Raw genomic sequence first — 15,436 nt, forward strand, 5'->3', positions numbered from 1 at the left:
AAGTGGGAAGGATGCTCGTGTATATCCTTAGAACAATTAATTTTTATTCACCATTTATGAAGGAATCAAATGGTTGCACGGTGCAATAGTAATTACACATTGGTGTTAAAAAAGAAGGAGGGGGGGGCTTTAGTACTACTTTAACTCTTTACTTTGCAAGGAAACCTTTCCTTCAGAAACATAACAGCCATTTTACCCTTTTCCTCAGGTTTTACACATTAATTTTTATCCACTGATCACTACAGTCCATTAAACGCAGCCATCTCACCAGTTTCTCGCACTCTGCTTCTGCACGCTGCCTTCTTTTAATCTCCACATCAACCTGATTGCGAGCATGTTTCAGCTTTACTTCCAGAGCGCTGCGCTCGGTCTCGGTCTTCATCAGCACCTCTCTGTTTTTCACAATTTCATGCTCTGTTTTTTGCCATTTCCTCCGAAAATCCTCAAAATTCTTGGCAAGCTGAATGAATTCTAAGACAAAAGATCGACCATTAGCATTTAGGAAAATGTCAGAATAATTCTGTTTACAAACAAATCCACAGGTGAACTGTACCTAAAGGCTCCACTGGCAAAGCAAAGTGCCTTTCCCTTCCAAACAATCAATTACACTACAGGGAACAACCTTTGATTGAACAGCGATGGCCTTTCCAATTAATTTCGTTCACATATTAGTGGCATCTAGTTCCTGCCAGGACTGTAGTAAGGGTTAAATAAATATTGATTAAAAAGTAAAATATCAGTTTGCTTGATTTGTTCAGCAACCCTAGGAAATATGCATTGCACCTGCATACAAAGTGCCATATTAAGGTCCCACTTAAAACCCTGTATATTTCTATACTATGATTGGTCCTCTGGCAAAAACAGGATAGGTTGGGACAGGGTGGCTATATGTTTATACAGTGTAACAATCAGTTTTTTTTTTGCTAGAAAATTACTTGGAACCCCCAAACATTATATATTTTTTTTAATCACCTTAAGGGTTTCTTGTCCGCCCCCCCCCCCCTCTTTCCGCTTCTCTTTTTCAATAAAAAAAGAAACAAAATGTGGTGAGCACAGATGTTTATGTTTACCCTATATTAGACTTCAGCGAGTGGTACGAGTCTGACCGAGTAGCGACCTCTACTCACAGGCAACTGTTTCATATGGTTTTTATACTTTATGTTCATCACAATCTATATGTAATGCACATTTGTCTTTATGTTTGTATCTGTAGTCTTATCTTTAAATAAAAAATTAAAAAAAAAAATAATAATTCAGAGGCCATAGAGAATAAATGGTGGGTATTGCATTTTTTTTCCATGTCCCACAGTATTTTGCACAGTGTTTTTTCAAAACACAATTACTTTGGCAACAAACTTTTTTTTGAATGTTAATGCAAAAACAAAAAAAAAAAAAACACAATGCATAACCCAAATATTTTGTAATTATATATATATATATAAATTACAAAATATTTGGGTTATGCATTGTGTTTTTTTTTTTTTATAGCGCAAAAAAGAAAAACTGCAGAGGAAATAAAACGCCTCCAAAAAAAGCTTTTGTTGTGGGAGGGAAAAAAAGACTCCAACTTTATTTGGGTACGGCGTCACGCAATTGTCAGGTACAGTAATGCAGTGCCGTATCACAAAAAAACTGGCCTGGTCAGGAAGGGGGTAAAACTTACCTGGGCAGAAGTGGTTAAAGCGTGACGTGTTGGTATCTATTTACTTGGCGTAAACAAAAAAAAAATTATATATATATATATATATATATATAATTTTTTTTTTGTTTACGCCAAGTAAATAGATACCAACACGTCACGCTTTAACCACTTCTGCCCAGGTAAGTTTTACCCCCTTCCTGACCAGGCCATTTTTTTTGTGATACGGCACTGCATTACTGTACCTGACAATTGCGTGACGCCGTACCCAAATAAAGTTGGAGTCTTTTTTTCCCTCCCACAACAAAAGCTTTTTTTGGAGGTGTTTTATTACCTCTGCAGTTTCTTTTTTGCGCTATAAATAAAAAAAAAAAAAAAAAAAATAGTCTTCATAAGTTTAGGCCAATTTTTATTCTGCTACTTTTTTTTCTCTGCCAAAAATATGTAAAAAGAAATCCAAAAAAGCATATATTAATTGGTTTACGCAAAAGTTATAGCGTTTACAAACTATAGGATAGATTATTCGATTTATGGACTTATTTCTTTTGTCTTTATTGATATTATGCACGGGCACTGTATAAATGACAATGCAGGGAGGGGATTATCAGGGGCAATCAAAGAGTTAACCGTGTTCCATGCACTTTCTAATGGCCCGTACACACAATCCGAAAATTGGACAAAAATAAATATTGCTTTCGACACGATCGCATGATAATCGGATTGTTAGTACAGAGCCGATCACAACAATTCATCCGATATTATTCGATCGGACAAGCACGAACATTTTCCTCGTACAATACCAGACCGTCCGATTTTCCTTTAGTCAGTACAGTTGTCGTCCGAAAATACAAATACATTACAACACATGACATCACAGCTGTGCAAAAATTTGTCACAGGGGTGACATGGTCCAAAAAGGTAGAGTTTGCCCTGTCCCAGGCAAACTCATTGTTAAAGAGAAACAGCAGCCTGCTCACATAATTTGTAATAAAAACATCTTTGCCATTCTGAAGCTTCCCACCAACCACTTTGCATATTTTATATATACTGCGATTCTGTACTTGCCAAAAATGCTGACAAAATCTCCCTCCACCTAGTCTGGCTGCATCCATTTTAACTGTGGGCAGCTGAAGTTGCTGCCTGTTCACTTCCTGGATTTACACAGACACTGAGGCACACCTCCAGCTCTGATAGGCCCTCTTATGACTCACACCCCCCCCCTCCTGGAAAACTCTCACAAGAGAGCTATGCATGATGTCATACGCCTAGGCTCTTTAGCCGACAATATATATGGCTTCACCCAGGAGAGACACTAGAGGGTGCATGAGCGCTGCCGAAGGCACACGCCCACTGCACATCCGGAACCCGATGCACATGGCCAGCAGGCGCGATCACCGCTGTCCACGAGTGGCAGCAGGGGGGTTTGTGTGTGTAAACACAAATCCCCATGCTGTCTGAGAAGAGATGTCAGAGCATGTGTTTCTACAAAGAAACCACGATCTGCCAAATCTACTAGTTAGTTCCATCCCCCACTGTTAGAACACACAGTAGGGAACACAGTTAATCACCCACCCTGCCAGTGACATTTACATAGAAATCAGTGCATATTTATAGCACTAATCGCTCTGTAGATGTCAATGGTCCCAAAAATGTGTCAAGTGTCCAACCTGTCTACGTCACAAAACCGCAAGAAAAAAAAAAAAAAAAAAAAAAAAAAACGCAGATCACTGCCATTACTAGAAGAAAAAAAAAAGCCATATAAAGGCCATAAATCTTTCCCATAGTTGGTAGATGCTATAACTTTTGCGCAAACCAATCAACATACACTTATTGCGATTTTTTTACCAAAAATATGTAGAATACATATCGGCCTAAACCAAGGGAAAGAAAAAATAAGTGGTTAAATAGCCACGATCCATTATCTCAAATGTGAGGGCAAAAGCCTTTCAAACATCCATAAGTCTCACCCTACACAAATTCCACACCACATTTCAGGCTCTAAGCTTAGGACCTGTGAAGGAGTTTTAAAACATCCCCTATGGAAAATTTTGGGCATTGTAGCGTTTCGCCATTTTCACATGCACGCACAATTTTAACGCTTGACATGTTTCATTGACACAACTGCATCTTTCAGCATTTTACCAAAAAAGTGGACATTTTATTGTGCAGGCGTCACCAATTTTTTATTTTTTTGTGCATTTTCAACTGAAAATACGCATTTGATAAACATTTTTGCAATATAAAAAATGCCATCACTGTATTCAACAGGGCCTCCGCTTTTTTTTATACATGCTGTATATAATTAAGCGTTTTAAGTCATTAAAGAAAATATATAGATTTGCGTGCGTGAAAAGTTAACATTGCCCTGGTCAGGAAGTAGTTAAAGTACACCTGTCATAATGGAGGCCGTCATTGCAGACTACTTGAATATGCTGGCTGCCCGCCCGTCTCTGGCTTCTTACACTTGTGTCATACACCCAGACATCAGTCAGAACCATTACACTTATACAAGTTACATCCTTATACTTGTCCCTAGGTTTTACTCAGAGTACTGAAAGGCCAATTAGCTGCATCAAGTTGCACATACAGCAATAAAAAAGTAAAAAGAGCAATATTTAACAGTTAACTTCTGCAGCAGATTTTCAAAAACCCTGTGCTGCCACCACATCAGACCTGAGCTCTCACACTCCCTGGTCTCCTAAAGTGGTTCTAAGGGCTAAAGACTTTTTACCTTCATACATTCTATGTATGAAGATGAAAAACCTTCAGTGTGCCGCTTCCCCAAAGCTGGGTTCACACTTAAAGAGGAAATCAACGCTGATGGGTTTTACTTCAAACCCTGCAAAGTAAAAGCATAATGGGCTAGGATGCATTGCACTTGCCTGCAAAGGAAGCCTGCGCTGTCCCTGCAAAGGAATAGTCCATCTTCACCCCTCTTCTTTCTGGGGCCATGGACTCCGGCTGTTACTGCCCCAAGTCGTGGGAGCCGACAGGCACTATAGAAATGGCACGATCATGCCCTTTCTTCAGTGCCCATGCGCCAATGACGTTGGTGCAAGCACATATTGTAAAAATCTTCTAAACCAAAACAGGTATACTGATATTTCCAGTACCTACAGGCAAGCCTCATTATAGGCTTACCTGTAGGGGAAAGTGGTCTGTAAGGGTTTACAACCACTTTAATCAAATGCGGCTCACAGCAGGAGTCTTTTGCGTCCCTGTTCTGTTTTAAGGCCCGAATTTGGACCTGAGAAAGAGCCAAAGAAACACAGGACCCCTGTGCAATCCACTCCACAGCTTCCCGGAGATGTGTGAACTGGCTCCATTGAGAGCCGGGCACACTCTTGTGTAATGTGCATTAGATCCTTTGAATTTCAACAGTTGTATGTGTGGAAGAGGCGCTGCGATAAACCCGGCTGTTCCACGTTGAAGAATTACTTCGGAAAGAACGTTTTCTGCTCTCTCCACTCCTGATGGTGGTCAACATGTTCCCAAGCTCCATCCTCAGCCATGCCCCCCCTGAAGATCGCGTCCTACAATGTCCGTGGTTTGAGGTCACCTTGTAAACGCAGTTCTATATGCAACACTGAGTCAAGGAGCAGACTGCCTTTGGAGGGAGAATTACCTATTCAAGGGTCTCATGTGGACGGGATACGCATTGCCTTGGGAACTGCTGGGAGTGGAGCAACACAGCCCCTGGATTTCTCATCGCCTCGGATAAGGGGTGTTTTCAGGCTCTCTTGACCTCATCTAACAGGGGATCCAACTATTCTGGTAAGGGCACTCAACTCGCTTATCTTCCTGGTGTGATCGTGAGGAGCAACTACTTTCAATCAACTTGGTGGTGGATTTTCCCTTTCACTTTATTCCAGCTTTTTTGGTGTCACCATTGTGAATTGGACACTTATTTTTGATCATATATATTTTTTATTAACTTTATTTAATATTCTGAATTTGTGTGGTTTATTGCCTTCATCCCCTATTAGGGGTATTGGCTTCAATTACATTTATTTATACCTATTTTGCACAGTTTTCATGTTGTGTAGATTATCTAGCGCAACCTAATTTCTGGGAAACGCACATCAAATTCACACTAGTGTGAACCCAGCCTCATACATACCCAAGCCTCATCTCCATCCAGTAATGTACACGAGAGCAGCAGCTTTCCCGAGTCACTCGTTCCTCACTGGCCAAGATGCAGCAGCTGCTGTCAATCACAGCCAGTGAGGAGAGAGTGGGACTGAGCCACACTCTGCGTCTTATGGACACAGAGAGCAGGGCTTGGAACCGAGTACGCACGAGTGCTCCCCGTAGCTAGCCGCTTGCTGTGGGGGCACTCGGCAGGGGGAGGTGGGGGCCCACAGAGCTGGCAGGAAACCCGAGACGATGAGGATCGGTGCTGCCCTGTGCCAAACCATTGCACACAGAGCGGGTAATTAGAACATGGGTTATTTAAGGAAAAAAAAAAAACACCTTTACAAACCTTTTAAAAAAGGGGTTGTAAAGGTAAAAATGTTTTCCTAAATGGCTTCCTTTACCTTAGTGCAGTCCTCCTTCACTTACCTCATCCTTCCATTTTGCTTTTAAAATGTCCTTATTTCTTCTGAGAAATCCTCAATTCCTGTTCTTCTGTCTAACTCCACACAGTAATGCAAGGCTTTCGCTCTGGTGTGGAGTGTCGTGCTCGCCCCCTCCCTTGGACTACAGGAGAGTTAGGACGCCCACTAACACACAGCTCCTTTCTTTATCTGCAACGTAGAGAGCGTCCTGACTCCTGTAGTCCAAGGGAGGGGGCGAGCACGACACTCCACACCAGGGAGAAAGCCTTGCATTACTGTATGGAGTTACAGACAGAAGAACAGGAAGTGAGGATTTCTCAGAAGAAATAAGGACATTTAAAAGCAAAATCGAAAGATGAGGTAAGTGAAGGAGGACTGCACCGAGGTAAAGGAAGCTACTTTTTCAGAGGTTCACAGCACTAGCTGATACATTTCTTCATGTGCAAACCTATGGATGGAAGGTGCAGAATCCAAGCACTATTAGATTCCACTTGAATAAAGAGAATTAATAGCACTGAAAAAAAAAATTATATATATATATATATATATATATATATCATACAGTCAAATGGTGAGCCGCAGCATTCTTCCTTTCTTTAAGTATTTTTCATGAAAGATTGAACTTAGTGGCATAACTTGTCTTTAAAAAAAAAAAAAAAAAAAAAAAAACACACACAATAAGGGCTCTTTCACACTGGCGGCCCGTTCAGGTCCGCCTGACGTTTTTTTTGCGGACCTGAACGGGCGATCCGTGCTCCTCTATGGAGCCGCGGATGTCAGCGGTGACATGCCTGCTGACATCCGACCCGCCAAAGTGTAACAGAGGAAAAACCTACTTTTCCATCCATCCGTCTATCTGATCGGATGAACACGGACAGATGGTCCGTGTTCATCCGATCCCCCCATAGGGGAGAGCAGAGAAAAGACAGGGCGGTCCATACACAGTGTGCGGGGACCGCCCTGTCATCCGCCGGCTCAGCTGGGAGCAACAGAGCGATCCCCGCTGAGCAAGCGGAGGTTTACGGGGCATATCATTACTGATCCGCCCCTTGTGAAAGGGGCCTCAGTAATGATCCGCCCCGTAAACCTCCGCTTGCTCAGCGGAGATCGCTCTGTTGCTCCCAGCTGAGCCGGCGGATGACAGGGCGGTCCCCGCACACTGTGCAGGGACCGCCCTGTCTTTTCTCTGCCCTCCCCTATGGGGGGGGATCGGATGAACACGGACCGTCTGTCTGTGTTCACCCGATCCGATCGACGGATGGAAAAGTAGGGTTTTCCTCCGTCACACTTTGGCGGATCGGATGTCAGCGAGCATGTCACCGCTGACATCCGCGGCTCCATAGAGGAGCACAGAGTGCCCGTTCAGGTCCGCAAAAAACACTGTCAGGCGGACCTGAACGGGCCGCTAGTGTGAAAGAGCCCTAATAAAAGCTAAAATGCATGCATGCTTTTTTTGCATTATAGTCTATAAAGCACTGCAAACAAAATCGGTGCATGGCGGGTGCAATGTACAAGCTCCTTTAGACTTTCTCCAGTCACAGGTCTGTATGGAAGGACAGGCCTTTAGTTTTGGGGCTGGTGGAAGCATTAATGGACTACAAGTGCAGTGATATCGTTTTTTTATTTATTTTTTTAATGGCACATGGGACTTGCAGTCCTTCCATTCAAGGATCCCTGTCTAATTCAAAACTAAAACAGCAGGGAGAAGAACCCCATAATTCAAAAATGCCAAAATGTAACTTAGAAGAACTTCAGGTTTTCACACAATTTACATTGTGTGGCCCAAACAAACCATGTCCCTCACTAACCTGCGAGGCCGCTGGATGTGTGATATAAACTGTATGTAGCTGCAGACTTCCTGTCTCATACCCAGCAATGGCACTTAGCCATTCAGAGGGAGCAATGTATTCCATCAATGAATACAAAGCTTCTGCTGATTGGCCGAGTCAGAAAGGCGGGCTGATGATTTCACACCTCTGACTCAGCCAATCATTGCTCCCTGAGCAGCTGAACGCCACTGCTGTAGACTCTTCTGTGTTCCAGGTATGACACAGGAAGTCTCAGCTCACACCCGGAACAGTGTGGGTTACTGAATGTAGCACCAGCTACAGTTTATACCACACATCCAGATGTCTCACAGGTTAGTGAGCGACAATGTTTGCTTGGGCCAGCTTGGTCCAATCTATGTAAATTGTGTGAAAAGCTGGAATTCTTCTTTAACCACCTCAATACCGGGCACTTAAACCCCCTTCCTGTCCAAGCCATTTTTCCGTGTCGCACTTTGAATGACAATTCATGTAACACTATGCCCAAATTAGCTTCCCTTTGGTGGTATTTGATTACCTCTGCAGTTTTTATTTCTTACGCTATAAAACAAGAGTGACAAGTTTGAAAAAAAAAAAAAAAATGTTGCTAAAATATCCAATTTTTTTTTTTTGTTTTAAACATTTTTTCCTCAGTTTAGGCAGATATGCATTCTACAATATTTATTTTTTTTTAACCAAAAATAAGGCAACGTATATTGATTGGTTTGCGGAAAAGTTATAGCATCTACAAAATAGGGGATGGAATTACGGCATTTTTATTATTTACTAGTAATGGCGGCGATCTGCGATCTTTATCGTGACTGCGATGCTGCGGCGGACATATCGGGCACTTTTCACATAATTTTGGGACCATTCACATTTATACAGCGACCAGTGCTATAAAAATGCATTGATTACTGTGTAAATGTGACTGGCAGGGAAGGGGTTAACACTAGGGGGCGATCAAGAGGGGTAAATGTGTGTCCTAGGGAGTGATTCTAACTGTAGGGGGAGGGGACTCACAAGGGGAGGAGATCGGTGTTCCTCTGTACTGGGAACATACCATCGGTCTCCTCTGACAGGACGTGGACCTGTGTTTACACACAGATCCACGTCCTTGGCTGTGTCACCGGCAATCGCGGGATGCCTGGCGGACAACACGGCCGCCGGGCACGCGCACCTGTGGCCGAGTGACGGAGCACGTGCACCCCCTAGAGGTCGAGGACATCATATGACGCCTGGACAGAACAAGAGCCGAACCGCCATTTGAGGGGCAGGAAGTGGTTAATCATATGCTCAAATCAAACCCATCATACTTACGTGGTTCAACACCCTCATTGAGACCTTCCACCTGACGCAGTAAATGCTCAAAGAGATTGCGAACGTTCATCACTGTGGCCGCCATCTCCCTACAAAAGAGCAAAAAGACAGATTTATTGCAATGAATAATTAACAAAATAATTAATTAAAAAAGCTGATCATTTAGCATGTGTCTGAGCCCATTAATCTCCAATGGTTACCCTAGGCAAATCCATATAGCAACAGGCCAGGCATTTTATTGGTGCATGGACACACATTATGGCAAACGTGTGCTTTGCCCAGCATATACTTCAGCCCTGTACACACGGCCTGGAATCCCGTCTGTTTGAAAACCGTCAGTTTTCCAGACGCGATTCCTGCCAAGCTTGCCTTGAAAAGCCATGTATATACATACGGCCACACAAAAGAACTCCCGTTCTTTTGAATGGCAAGAACGCGGTGACCTCAAAGACTACGATGAGCCGCCTAAATTACGTTCTATGCTACCGCAAATGCGTCAAACTTATCGAGCATGCGCGGTTTATTTCCCCTTCAGGTAAGCATACAGACGACCGGTTTTCCCAGCAGGAAACACTTTGCCCGGGAATCCTGACGGGAAAATAGAGAGCAGGTTCTCTTTTTTCTGGCAGTTTTCCTGTCGGGAATACTGCGAGAGAGCATACACACGGCCAGGAAGACATATTTGTGCTGTTCTGAGGATCATATGAAAAGTGTACCTACCACCTTGGCCTGTATGAATGAAACACAAGCTCACCTTAAAGTGTTTTTTTTTTTTTTTTTTTAAATAATCATGTTACACTTGCTTGCTCTGTGCAGTTGGTTTTGCACAGAGCAGCCCAGTTGGTTTTCGCTGCTCCTGGTCCATCCCCCCAGTCGAGAGCCCCCACAGCAATCAGCTTGCTATGTGGGGCACCAGAACCGAGTCACAGCTCTGTGTGTCCAGGCACAGAGCCCCAACCCACCCCCCGCTCTCTTCCGATTGGCTAACTGACTGACAGCCGCGGGAGCCAATGCGCAGCGCAGTGCACAGCCTGCCTGTATCTTCCATGGTCAGTTTGGAGCCCTGCCCCCCACCCATTCCTCCTCATTGGTTTCAATCCCCAGCATTGCTGTTAACTGTGCAACTCCGCTGTCGGGGGTGACGTAGCCGCTGGGCCATTTCCTTTGAAGTGTTAAGGCTGCATTCACACCTTAGCGTAGGTGATTTGCCGTGTATTGCGGCGACATCAAATAGGCGTTTTGTCCCGCGATTTGCGGCGACAAAACACGACGTTTTAAACATTGTTTTTTGCTGGAGGGGTGATTTTTTACATGGTCGGCTATGCCCGAACGCCGAAGCCGCCCGAAAAAAAGGGTCCGGGACTTGTTTTGAGCTTCAGGCGTTCGGCGTGAAGATGTGAACCATCTCCATAGCCGACCATGTAAAATCACCCCTCCAGCGCATTAGGGGCTGCTGCGGCGTCGCGCTTCAGGCGTATATATGCCTAGGTGTGAATAAGGCTTAGCGTTGGAGGCATACGTCACTTCCAGAAGTGGAGCGCGTTCTTGCGGAACAGCCACACCCCTTGGCAGCTCCTGATGTGGAACAGCGATCTCGCGACAACTATAACAGGTATAGGTATTTGATTTTTAAAACATAGAACATGAATATATGCATTGACTGATCAGACTATTCATTTTTAGGGCTTTGCCTTTACAAACACATTAAGGACCCATAAGATATGAATGGACATGGGTAGCATCAAGCAACTCATGCACGTGAGAAGGGGCCCTAAGCTTCTGTCATGCTGTAGATGCAAATTGTTTTAAGCATTCGATAAAGCTGAGAAATAGATGCCATGGAAACAAAATATGATCCACAGATGTAGGAAACAGGAGGCAATACATAATACCACTAATTCCCCTAAATCAGTGGTTTGCAACCTTTTTAGTGTCATGACCCCAAGCACCCGCGATGTCGGCACCCGAAACCGAGCCATCTTCGGTAAGGGAATCAGGAAGTGAAGGTTCCCTACTTCACATGCCTGACTCGCGCTGCGCGATCCCACTGGTCACTGCTGTCTTCTGGGACCTGTGTGCCTCCCAGAAAACAGCAGGGGGGTGGGTGTATGAAGGAAGTGGTGTAGATACCCGTGGGTGGCTTGGGTATATAGCTCCAGTCACACCTAGGCGTATTGTCTCCTGTAGCGCGACGCTATTGCGGCCTGCAATACGCTGGAGGGGTGATTTAACATTGTCTGCTATGGAGATGGTTCACATCTCCACGCCGAACGCCTGAAGCTCAAAACAAGTCCCTGACCCTTTTTTTCAGGCGGCTTTCGGCATAGCCGACAATGTTGATCACCCCTCTGGCGTATGTTAGGCTGCATTCACACCTGAACACGGCGTATGTTACTGCGATTTTCTGCGACAAATTGTGGCGTTTTGTCCCGCGACAAAACGCTGCATTTTTTAAGCCTAACATACGCCAGAGGGGTGATCAACATTGTCGGCTATGCCGAACGCCGCCTGAAAAAAAGGTCCGGGACTTGTTTTCCGCTTCAGGCGTACAGCGTTTGGCGTGGAGATGTGAACCATCGCCATAGCCGACAATGTTAAATCACCCCTCCAGCGTTTTGCAGGCTGCAATAGCGTCGCGCTACAGGGCGACAATACGCCTAGGTGTGAATGGAGCCTTAGGCTTAAAAAACGCTGCGTTTTGTCGCGGCAAATCACGGTTACATACGCTGCGTTCAGGTGTGAATGCAGCCTATATGCCCAGAAGTGGGAGTATTACACAGGTATCTGCTCCCCCCTGAAAGGTGCCACCGGAGGATTCCGCAAAGCAGAAGTTCCATTATTTGGGTGGAACTCCGCTTTAAAGTGGAAGTCCAAGCAAAATCCCCACATCTATAGAGACCAGGGATCCAACGCCAACCTCTCTATCCTGGTAAAGAAAAAACAACGATACATACCTTTTTGGAAGCCGATCTGACGGGATCCCACACTGAGCTGTCACTTCTCTGTAGAGAAAACGGAGGACAACAGAAGCCCCATAGGAAGTCTATGGGTGACATCACTTCCCATTCATTTCACAGCCGTTGTCGTCCGTGTCCTCTGCAGAGCTTCCGCCGCTGGAGATCGGGTCAGATCGGCTTCCAAAATGAATACTCATCTTTTCTTTACAGGGATAGAGAGATTGTGTTAGATCTCCGGTGTCTATAGATGCAGGGATTTTAGATTTTGCATGGACTTCCACTTTAAAAGGAGAAAATAAAAGGTGTAATGATAAAAGCAATGCAGCCATCACATGTAAGGAGGGGTGAGCTGCAATATAATGAATATAGAGCCATTGCAAAGTATAGTCAGGGCCCTGGGGGTCAGTCTGCAGGCGGCGCCCTCTAGGTGTCAGGCTGTATGTCGCAGTTTACATGTGTACCTCCTGTGTAGAACTACAAGTCCCAGCACACCTCCCCCGCCCGCTGCATGCAGGGAGCTGTCCTCCCTGTTCCGCACACCCCGAGCCCCCCCACCCGGCAGGCCGCCTCAGGCACACCCAGCCACGGGCTATACATCTTCCCAGCCGCCTTACCCGCTGTGTCCTCCGCCCGGCGCCTATAACATTCGCGGTAGTCCGGTATTCCCGAAACTCGGCGCCGAGCTTCCTGTTTTACTTTTCCGTTCACAACGTTCCCCTTTCCCTCACAAGGCGCTCAAAGTTTGAATTGAAACTCCGCCCACCGGATACGCCGGTCACCAAGGGAGCCGCACGGCTCGGCCAGCCTAACGGGGCGGGGCGAAAGTTGGCGATAGGCGAATTCGAGGGAGAGGAGGGGTAGTGGGCGGGGTGATACTATAGGTTTACACGCCCCCTGGTATCGCTGTGCTGTGAATGACGTTATACATGTAATACGTGAGCTCTGTGAATGGAGCTGTGTGAGCCCGCCCGGTGTATGGAGACTGCGCGTGCGCGGCTCTTCTGTGACTGCGAAACAGCGTTCTAGAATATACCAGTGACCTGTGCTGGGATCACCTGACAGGACCACCTCTGAAAACGATACCTTCGTTAAAAATACAATAAATTCTTTATTAGTGACACAAACATGATATAACTTACACTATTCCTGCTAAATCTAAAAAGTAAACTGTATTGAGGTAAAAAATAAAGCCCTGTGTGAGGCATTGGGGCTCATTCACACAGGCGCTGTGGCCTGTACAGTGTGGGGGGTTTTATGTGTGCAGGCAGCCTATGTTACACTATGGGGGAGAACACGGCTACAGGCCACGCACCCACACCTGTACACCTCATAACTAGGACCTGCGGCTGTGTGCGTACAACTGCTGCGTCCCCACGGAGCAACACACAAACCATTTATTCACACTGTATGGGCCAGAGAAAGCCCATGTGAATGAGCCCTTAACCACTTCATTACTGGGCACTTAAACCCCCTTCCTGCCCTGGCCAATTTTCAGCTTTCAGCGCTGACGCATTTTGAATAACAATTGCACGGTCATACAATGCTGTACCCAAATTATAGTTTTATAATTTTTTTCACACAAATAGAGCTTTCTTTTGGCGGTATTTGATGACCTCTGCAGTTTTTATCTTTTGCGCTATATACAAAAAAAGACAGAAAATTAAAAAAAAAAACACTGGGCCAGATTCACGTAGAATCGCGGCGGCGTAACGTATCGTATATACGTTACACCGCCGCAAGTTTTCATCGCAAGTGCCTGATTCACCAAGCACTTGCGTGAAAACTTACGCCGGCGGCCTCCGGCGTAAGCCCGCGTAATTCAAAGGGGCGTGTGCCATTTAAATTAGGCGCGCTCCCGCGCCGAACCTACTGCGCATGCTCCGTTTTGAAATTCCCGCCGTGCTTTGCGCGAAGTGACGTCATTTTTTCGAACGGCGACGTGCGTAGCGTACTTTCGTATTCCCGGACGTCTTACGCAAGAAAAAAACATTTTTGAAATTCGACGCGGGAACGACGGCCATACTTTAACATGGGCTGTGTAAAGTTAGGGCAGGTAAAACGACGACTAACTTTGCGACGGGAAACTAGACTAGCAACGACGTTACGAGCGAAAAAAATGTTGTGGAACGCCGTAAAACCTCATTTGCATACCCGACGCTGGAATACGACGCAAACTCCACCCAGCGGCGGCCGAGGTACTGCATCCTAAGATCCGACGGTGTAAGACAATTACACCTGTCGGATCTCAGGGCTATCTATGCGTAACTGATTCTATGAATCAGTCGCATAGATACTCTGAGAGATACGACGGCGTTTCAGAGAAACGCCGTCGTATCTCTTCTGTGAATCTGGCCCACAATTTTTTGCTTTTTGTTATAATAATATCCCAATTTAAAAAAAAAAAAAAAAAAATTTCCTCAGTTTAGGCCGATACATTTTCTTCTGCTTTGTGAAAAAAAAAATCGCAATAAGCGTATATTGATTGGTTTGCGCAAAAGTTATAGCGCCTACAAAATAGCTGATAGATTCATGATTTTTTTTTAATTTTTTACTAGTAATGGCGGCGATCTGCGTTTTTTGTTTTTTTTTGTCAGGCCTGCGATATTGCGGCGGACATATCGGACACTTTTGACACTATTTTGGGACCATTCACATTTACACAGCGAACAGTGCTAAAAAAAATGCATTGATTACTGTATAAATGGGACTGGCAGGGAAGGGGTTAACTCTAGGGGGTGAGGAAGGTGTTAAATGTGTAAACTGGGAGTGATTCTAACTGTGTGGGGGGAGGGGGACTGACTGGGGGAGGTGACCGATGCTGTGTCCCTATGTACAAGGGACACAGATCGGTCTCCTCTCTCCCTGACAGGACGTGGAGCCCTGTGTTTACACTCAGAGCTCCACGTCCCTGCTGTCACCGCCGATCGCGGGAACCTGGCGGACATCGCCATCTATCGCCATCTATCAGTGCCACCTATTAATGCCCACCAGTGCCACCTATCAGTGCTGCCAATCAGTGCCCATCAGTGCCTCATGATCAGTACCACCTACAAGTGGCACCTATCAATGCCCACCTTTTTTTGATAATTTTTTTGGTTAATATATTTTTGCTGAAAACATTATTGGACTTAACCCTTTGAAGAACTCTTTGAATAA

At 45.2% G+C, this 15,436-nt stretch overlaps 1 protein-coding gene across 1 annotated transcript in view; it reads right to left on the minus strand.

Annotated features, from left to right (window-relative positions):
* RACGAP1 (Rac GTPase activating protein 1) overlaps positions 1-13,049 on the minus strand; it is a 32,254-nt gene extending 19,205 nt beyond the window's left edge. The window contains exons 1-3 of the mRNA XM_040340272.1: positions 12,895-13,049; positions 9,324-9,412; positions 269-471 (exon numbers count right to left, since the gene is read on the minus strand). Coding sequence (XP_040196206.1) covers positions 269-471; positions 9,324-9,408 — 288 coding nt within the window. The 5' untranslated portion in view covers positions 9,409-9,412; positions 12,895-13,049. The remainder of the gene's footprint in view (positions 1-268; positions 472-9,323; positions 9,413-12,894) is intronic.
* Positions 13,050-15,436: the final 2,387 nt, after the last annotated feature.

This window comes from Rana temporaria, chromosome 2, assembly GCF_905171775.1.
Source record: "Rana temporaria chromosome 2, aRanTem1.1, whole genome shotgun sequence".
NCBI classification, from domain to species: domain Eukaryota; kingdom Metazoa; phylum Chordata; class Amphibia; order Anura; family Ranidae; genus Rana; species Rana temporaria.